General features: G+C 36.3%; 1 protein-coding gene across 1 annotated transcript; it reads right to left on the bottom strand.

The window, feature by feature from the left end:
* Positions 1-706: 706 nt before the first annotated feature.
* On the bottom strand, positions 707-8,779 carry LOC105038524 (immune-associated nucleotide-binding protein 9). The gene is made up of 6 exons (XM_019848770.3): positions 8,667-8,779; positions 4,189-4,442; positions 3,759-4,036; positions 2,748-2,912; positions 2,517-2,651; positions 707-1,097 (listed from the first exon to the last, which is right to left on the bottom strand). The coding sequence occupies exons 2-6, from the start codon at positions 4,418-4,420 to the stop codon at positions 885-887; spliced, it is 1,023 nt and encodes a 340-aa protein (XP_019704329.1). The 5' UTR covers positions 4,421-4,442; positions 8,667-8,779; the 3' UTR covers positions 707-884.
* Between the last annotated feature and the right edge of the window lie 606 nt (positions 8,780-9,385).

Below are 9,385 nucleotides of genomic sequence, written 5' to 3'. Positions count from 1 at the left end.
TAGGGTTTAGAGCTTGTGAACATCAAGAAAATGTTAGATGCATTACCACTGAACATAATCAAAAAGACACCTTTCCTGCAATTTATTGACCCACTGATAAAAATCAAAAAGAGATTTTTCTAGATTCCCCAAATTTATTGGGAAGAAACTAGAGAACAAAACGATGGCCGCTACTTCTCAATGCACATAAAGCTCCAGCGCACCCAAGCAAGCAAACACCATCCAAATATGTTGCCATAATCATCTGCCGGCGAGAAGTCACCTCCTTTTTTTTCTCTTTTCTTTGCCTTTTCTTTTCTTTTTTAAAAAAAAAAAGATATGGGCAATTTTCAGGCAGAAAGATCACAGATTGGGTTAAGTTTCCAAACAGGAAAGGGAGGTTGCCCTCAAAAAATGGGCAGATCTAGATGTTGCCTGCAGGGTTTGATCTAAATTTGTTTTATATAAGTACAAACAAGAGCAACACTTCCATGGCGAAAAAAAAGAATCAACAAAACAAGCAATCAGGGACTAAACAATTAGTATACCTCCCACATCTTAAAGCAATCTCTGAATAAGACCATATACAGATGGGACGGTGCAATTTTTTTATACCGCATATGGTGTACAAAGAATCACTCTATACACCATATACCTTATCCAACCATGAATGGAGCAAAACTACTAATAATAAACTACCATTGTAGCCGGTAAAGCAAATGCAGAGTGCATCTTAACAGCATTTACATTGCTATAAAGCCAGTTAACTGTATTCCAGCATGCTTGATAAAGTAAGAACAGATAGTACGGCCACAACTTACTGTTCCATATAAAGCCCAACCAAATAAAAATTAAAAGTATGACCTTATAAACAACCATCTAACTAATTGTCCAATAAGATGACATCACAGGATGGCACACTTCATACTTTCAGCACGCTTTCGGAATTCCTCATTCTCCTTTCGAGCTCTCTCCAGACTCTCCCTAAGCTCACGAATCTCATCATCTGATCTCATTCTGGCTTCTTGTGATAGCTTCTCTGCTTCTAGTCGTGCAGCTTGTTCTTTAGCCAACTGTTTCTCAAGTCTATCAATTGTTTGTTTTAACTTCTGCTCCACCTACAGAGATAGATATGGGAGTTCAAGCTCACATGAAGATATCACCAGATAAGAGATGAGACGGTAACACATCAAATCAGACCAGTTCAATTATATCACATGAAAGCTGCATCCTACAATCAAAACTGAATTACATGTAAAGAAATAGAATACCCAAGCTGCAAATTACCCTTGACCATGCAAAAGCATTCCAAGACATACTCTGGTTCCGAGCTACTTCAGAAAGAGTTCAACTGCTTCTAAAGTACAAAAATCAACCATGCTATGGGCAGGCATATGATTGACATCGCAGTGTATTTGCTAGAACCAGTGGCAATATAGAAAATTACACAAATATAAAAGACGATCTTAAGGCCATTTTATTACATACGTGGAAATAATGTATGATACTTTCCATTTCTTTCTTTTCTTTTCTATTTGGCAGAATCAATGATTTAAAAGATGGCATAACAGACCATCATTTGCAATTTTAAAAGCTCTCTGGCATACTTCTGTATAGAAAATAAATGATAGAACTAGTCAACTAATTTGGAGAAGCAGGTATTGGGAGCACAGTGAGTTGCAATGATGCATGATCTACCTTCTAAGGCCCCATATGTACAATTGCATTAAGCCATTCTTCACATATGACTTTTTGCATATGAGAGGCAAAGTACAAAACATACATACATACACATACATATGTGACTATGTATATACACAGATACATGCACGTCAGTTCTAAGCCTATTCAATTATAAAAGTTGTCTTACTCGAAAGAACAAAAAAATCTTATAGAACAAAAAAAAGAATACAGCCTTTTCAATTAATATATGCTAAGAAAAGAAGATATCTCAGCCCTTAATATAGGCAAGTCATCAAGATAAACATTTTCTATGTAAGGAAACTGTATTTAGCTTTGCCAAACAGAAATGACCAAGCTTCCTTAACCAACTCACTTTTTCTGGGGAAAAAGTAACTGACATAATAATCCCCTAACCAAGTTAATCAACCATATTAACACCTAACCCTCACACATCAAATTACACAAGTCCTTTAACCTACCATAACTAGCCTTTAACCTAGCCAATGTCGCCCAAACACAACTAATCCCACTTCTCAAACTCAGCAGAATACCAAAACCCACCTCTGTACTAAAATTTAAAATTCAATCATTCTACCAATCGCCTCACATAGTTCCTAAAATCCATAATGAGCCAGATTTCTGTTAAGTTTTGAATGCTATGCAACCCCATAAGTAAAAGTAAAGTTTGTGTGACACTTCCCCACTTCCCATCACAATCTCCTAAGTCACATCCATAAACTGTGCCTCAAAACTGTCAAATGGTTACTAGCTTGTGAATCTCCATTAGAAAGGTATAAGTTCTCCAAGAATAAAGCAATTAGATGTCACTGGAAGCATTTAGTTAAGAAGAGTACCATCTCTGTTATTCGTGCAAGTTGATCATCATATGACTTATAGATCTCTTCCTTCAACTCAGATATCCGTTTTTCTGAATAACCCTTCATAGCTTCAACCTCTTTCTCCCTATCATGCATCCTTAAAGCTCCCTCCTGTCAAACAAATCGTTGTGTTAACATTCATTAGTGAAAATAAATATCTGATATAACATCAACGGATTTTTCATATGATGAAAGGAACATCCTCACCTTAAGTTCAACAAAAATCTCATCTGAAAAAGGTTGTCCACCATTACTCGCTACAACGGAATCTACAAGGCAGAGCAGCTGCTTCACCTGTGCAGCTCGCTTAATCTCATTTGTTGTCTTATTATCGAAAAGCATAACTCTGTTTTTGCACAACTGGAGAATTTTCTGCAATAAATTGCCAATTTGAGGTGTTTAGTGTCATATGACTGTATAATTTGATATATACAAACAATGCTTGGCCCAGAGACAAGTGAAAATAAGTTAGAAGAAATATGCCCCCAGGTTACAGTTTGCAATTATGAACCTGGTACGTATTATCATTGATCGAGTCATTACTGCATGTAGATTACTTCATATGGTAATTTTCTACCATCATATGACATTATGGTTTTTTATAATTTTTTACATAAAAATGATAATCTTCTTTTTCAAATTATTCGACCAACTATAGTGACAGTTCATGCTAGTTCATATGCACATTTTCATGCTCATTCCTGATCATTCATTTTGCACTCATCTTGACTACATGGGTCATTTTGATTGCTTGATTTAGGTGCACAAGAATTCGAAGATTATTAACATGTATGGCAACACATGCTGAAACGATGATTTTCATATCAACACAAGATGCAATTTCTTCAAAAAAACATATATGTAAATATTGAGTGAATATGTGAAATGTCCTTTTTTTTTGTTTTGAAAAGAATAAAACGGTGATCATACACACTAACTGAGCACCTCATGCAACACAGATGAGTACATTTGTGGCTGTCTTGTTAGTTAAGCACACGCACACAGCCTATATAAGACAAAGTTGCACGCATATATGTTTTCAAAATAACATGTTTATAAGTTCCAAAAAATGATTTGCATTTTATTTACTTCATTTTGCAGATAAGAAAATAAACTGCAAACATTTATGCAGCATCTTGAGAAAGGACCTTTTTTTTTAATAGAGAAAAAAAAAAAAAAAAAAGAGAGAGAGAAAGTGATAGCAATGTGAACTTGAACCTGTAATGGCTCCGGGCACCCACGACCTATATATTCCTTCAAGGTCATTCCACTTCCTTCAAGATCATCTCCACCGGTAAAAACAACAATCATGTAGTTGACAATCCTCTCACCAAAAAAAGTTTGCAGACTCTGAATTGCAGCCTCCTCTTCTCTGGAAAAACGTGATCTTATAGAAAAAACCATAAGTACTGCATGAATTCCATCCTTGGCCATATCGATACATCTAACAATCTCTTTACCAATGAATTCAGATCCTGCTGAAAAATCAAATAGTCCTTCAAAAAGAAAAAAAAAATCCTTAGTTTCTCTGGACATTCAAACACCTAAACTGTGCAATGGAGAATACTATAAGTGATTAATAGCAGTGTGAAACAGATCGAAAAAGGTCAAAGACACCCAAAAAAATTTAAAAAAAATATATACTTACCAGGAGTGTCAATGACATTTACAGTACGACCATCTTTTAGAATGGTGCTCTGCATTTCACAAGTATTTGTTACGCCAGCTGGACTGAATTGCGACAAGAATGCCTTCCTACCAAGAATGCTATTCCCAGTTGCACTTTTGCCATTTCCAGTTTTTCCAACAACAACCACAGTACTCACACCATTGCCCGAGGAGGTTAACTCCCAGTCATCATCTATCTTGCTTCTGGCCATTATGTAATTAAAAAAAAAGAATCTGCAAAAAATAATAATTGATATCAAAGCTACAAAAGAGGCAACAAAATCAACAAGCAGGCATTAGCCTCCATATCACATGGTTTGCTTTTTCAACAATAAGCAAATTTTGCATAAGAAAGACCAACAAAAGGTAATACCTAAGCAATTCCTGAACAGCAGTCATGAGGCATGGGGGCAGTTAAAAGACAAATAAAGAAAGAATGAGTAAATTCATGTAAAACAGTAAAAGACAACAAGAATCCAAGAGTAAAGCTGCATAAAATCTTTGTAATAGCAGCAGACCGTATATGGTATGAAGTATCATATCGTGTTTGTTTGCATGGATCTAAAAAGGGGAGGAAGGATGTAAGTGCCATCACTTCAGAACAGTAGCACCAGTACCATACCATTCCGATAAAAAAATAGTACCAATACAGGAGCAGGATATCAGTTCTCACTTCTCTCTTGAACCAGTCCTTACTAACAATACCAGTCCATACCAATCCATACAGGTCCATAGTGGTAGCACACGAACAATCTGTACCAACCGTACCAGTTGCATACCAGTGCTTTTTATTCTTGACACTGATTCTCTTGGGCCATTTCATTGTGCCAGTATCTTGTCATTCTGAGACAAATCACCAGATTTACCACAACAACCTATATAATGTTGCTAAGAAATTAAGATATTTGTATGAATCGAGAATATCTCCAATGGCTGGCAATTGTCCTGCATGTTTTTATGATACTGCATGGCTTTATATATCCCTCAATGAAATTCAGTTGCTTTCTTAATGCATCTGTCAGCACTTGGCAAATTACATGTAATAATCAAGTCCCAAGCAAAATAGTTTTAAAAATTGACAACTTAATGGGTTTACTGCAAGTCTCTTTACTATTGTTCCACAAACAAATAGAATGGGTTTCATCTTGTTCCTATAAAAGAAAAATGGGTCCAAACAAACATGCGAATGTCTTAATTGGACCACTAGTCCATGCATGTTCTGTTACATAATTCAGCTCAGATATCTGAGCACCTGTAATGAAGAATGTGGAAAAATTTTTTGTTAGCTAATTTCCAAACAGACTCTGAGTATCACTAGAGTTCAAGTACCCCTTGGAATAACAGCTAGGTTTAATTATATGTTGAAGTGGCTTCATACAAACACAACAAACAAGCCTTGATGTATATGTTTGGAGTCATTTATAAATCATTCAGCACTCTTTCCCATCAAAGGCTGAATAAAATTACTAGCAGCTTCTTTTTTTTTGGGGGGGGGGTGGGTGGTGGCGGGGGGGTTGGGGTGGGGGTGGGGGTGGTGGCGGGGGGTTGGGGGGGTGGGCAAATAAATAAATAAATAAAGAAGAAGAATTAAAAAATTGACTATGCCTGATGCCAGTACATGGAATTGCAATCATGCCTGGTACTGACACACAGCACCTAGAAACTTGAAAAAAGGGGAATTGGCTATGTGGCATCAGCACTCAGATTATGACATCCTATTACAGAAGCAGCAGGGCAATTTTTCCAACCTTTGGCTTGTTCACTTGTTTACAAGTTTAATGCAGAAAGTTTAAGATCCCAAATGCACTATACTTTCCACGTGATCCACAGCATCAACTGGCCTCAAGGTTAGATCTTCATGATCAATGGTTGGTCATGATATTTATCTTCTAATATTTAATGAGACTACAGGAATTACTTTATTATTCTTCATAATAAATGCAAGGAAAAGGATATGCTAGTACATATGATCCCCTTAAACTTTAATGGTCTCTAAAAACCTCTGTACTGGCCAAAGCTTTGGGGTTTGCAAAGCAAAAAAACCAAAGGTGAACATAGAAATTAACACTTCAAGGACAGCTTCATTAAGACTCACTTCAGAAAATTAAATTATGACCATAACTTCAGACTCCTATAACTTAATTTGTTTTCAGTAATATATTTCTTATCTACATAATTTATTTTACGAATCTCTGAGCAAGGTTCATGACGACTTCTTGCTTATATGAAATCAATTGTTATGCGAAATCTTCATGGACATATCTAATTTTCCATGAAATTAATCTATATCAGTTAGAACATATTGTTACAATTGATCTTAAGTACAAAGTGAGGCTTGTTGACTTCGAGGGCAAAATATACAGATTCATGCATATGTATAGCTATGTACATAAAAAAACATAACAAGGTTTGCCATACCAATTGGTAGCGATGTGTACCAGCCGTACCGCACTGGTACATGGTATGGAGGGCATACCAATACCCGGTATGCCGAATGAGCCCTGTGTCGGGCATACCGACACTATAATAAGATGGTGGTGACACTATAATAGGATGGTACTCGGTACGCCGCACAATATGGGCAATTCTCTTGCTAGCCAGATTTGTAGTGCTTTATCTTCGAATGTGTATGGTTCATTCCATTTGACTATTCCTGTTTTTCTCCATCATTTTAATGGAAATCAATCCCAAGTATGCATTTCATGAAATCTCTTCCAATGGAATTTTTCTCAAAGCCAAGATCAGGTCTGGACCAGAAAATAGATGGCTAAGAATAAGCAACTAGTGAGCTGCCAAAAGGTAATAAACATGATTCAGGCATCCAACAGAAGAATTTAGAAGAAGATCTCTGCAAGATTACATAGGAACATAAGAATGAAAGAGGTATGTCACTCTGTTCTGGAAGAAGCTCTCCTGTCTCCACTAAATTTTAGTGTCCATGTCTTCATATCTGCTCAAGCTTCCACTGCTTCTTTTGGAACAAGAAATGCACAAAATATCAGTCTGGACTATTTAACACCTTATTGTTCTATCCTCTACAGTTGTATGCGCTGATGCTAAAATAAATGAATACCATTCTAGTCTGAAAAGCTCGCTTTGTTGAAAACAAGACAGGTAAACTAGTGGTCTGATTGAGATAGTTTGGCAATGAGAGCTTAAATCTGGTAGAGAGTTCCCAGGTTGGAGGAAAATTTTGTAGTGTAATTGCCAAGTCAACAATGTAGAACTAGAATCAGGCTTGCTGGTTAGGTCTTAAAGTCATAAAATTACATCTCGACTCTAGAATGGTCATGCCAGAAATGACTATAATAATTATAAGGGGAACAAAGATCCAAAGTCTTTTTTTTTTGGGGGGTCTTTTTTTTTGGGGGGGGGGGTGAGGAGCGGCGGGGGTGAACTGGAAGGATCATACAACTCTAGTATGGATACATCCTAAGAGGTCATAAACAAAATTATCTAAACTGAACTGGAAGATTGCAGGAAGACTCCCATATGGTTGCACAGAAGATGCAAACCAGTTGGCTGCACCATTCACCTCAAGTCTAGCTTTTGAACTTGCCACATTATAACAGATATTTTCAGCTGTTATAATGGCATATGGCATATCATTATAGAAAAGGTAAAAACATGATCGTAGCCTGTATCCTAAAAAGTACGGTTGTGTATCTGAAAGCCAATGCCATAAATATTTTTAGAAATACAAAAAAATTACGTTCTACAAACAAAAACAGTGTCAAGTAACAGTCCCTATGACTACCTGACATATGAAATAGTTGTTATCATAACGCTGTGTGATACTACAGCTAGAGTGAAACTGATCTACAGCCATGCATGTTCAGAACACAGAGGTTCCCCAAAACCATGACAAAATCATTGAAAACTATAAAATCTAAGTATTAATGTATCAAATATCATGCTACGAACATGCATCGTCCAGTTAATTTCATGCGCACATAGTATGATCTCACGCTATCCCTGTCTGATTATATAAAAATATATGCCCAAGATTTGGTGCATATATACAGATATGAAGATAAAGGCACCAGCTTGACACCGAATTATCATGTAACTGTACGAGTACTTCGATCCACGCATATGAACCACATAATAGAAGAATACCTAAATCAAATAATGATCTCAATCAATGAAGCTTTTTAAAAAAAAAAAAAAGTTTGCGTACATACGATACTATATTTCATCGAGACCTGCAAGCTCTGACAAGACAATGATTAAAAAAATTATAGTACACAAGCCCTTACAAATTTGAGCGCTTATGAACCAAAAGATCATACTCTTTGGGAGCGGCAAAAAAAAACAACACTAGAAAGTGATCTTTACGGCATGATTCTTTGCAAAACTTCAAGCAAAATCGAGATAACAAACAAATAATCATCGGATCCAACACAATAGGCACAAAGATATCAATAACAGAAGAAGAGAAGTCGAAGAATTGATTACCTGAGACTGATTTGTGATGGAGGGAGGGAAAGGGGAAAGAGGAAAAGAGAGGACGCGGGGGAGATTCCTTGGAGCTTTGGGTGAGAAGGGGAGGAAAGCGTAATTTTAGATCGAGAGGAGACCCAACTGTTTGGGTTCCGTGCACTCTCCTTATCCGCCCCTACTAGTCGCGGGGTGTTCCTAACCGAACGAGTCTGAACCGTTGGATGCCCGATGGATGGACCTTGTTAGCTGCTGCTTCGTCGGAAGGATCGAAGAACCGATATACACTGTCACGCGTTGTGGGTCGGACGTTGACTCAATGAGACCGCGAGGAGTCCCGAGTCCGTTCATGTTATCCCACCCTCCCTCTAAGCCAGGGACACAGGGATAAGAGTAACGCAGATGGCAATTAGAATAGATCGGACCATATATAAATCAAATCAATATAGATTAAATTAAAAAATTATTAATTTAAATTTAATTTATTTATTAAATATATTAAAATTTTAAATATAAATCTAATATATTTATTAAATAAATAATTTGATTCGATCTATTTAATCTATTTATTAAACAGATCAAATTAGATTAGACAGATTAAATCACTTAAATAAACTAAATAAGTTGAGTTAAATAGGTCAAAAAAATAGATTAAACGGATTAAACAGATCAGATTAAATGAGTCAAAAATAGATTAAATAAATTTTAAATAGGTTATCTACTCAAGATTCGAATAC

This window comes from Elaeis guineensis, chromosome 1 (genome assembly GCF_000442705.2).
Source record: "Elaeis guineensis isolate ETL-2024a chromosome 1, EG11, whole genome shotgun sequence".
Lineage (NCBI taxonomy): Eukaryota > Viridiplantae > Streptophyta > Magnoliopsida > Arecales > Arecaceae > Elaeis > Elaeis guineensis.
The sequence above is the reverse complement of the archived record's forward strand: the minus strand, read 5'-3'. Positions and strand labels throughout refer to the sequence as shown.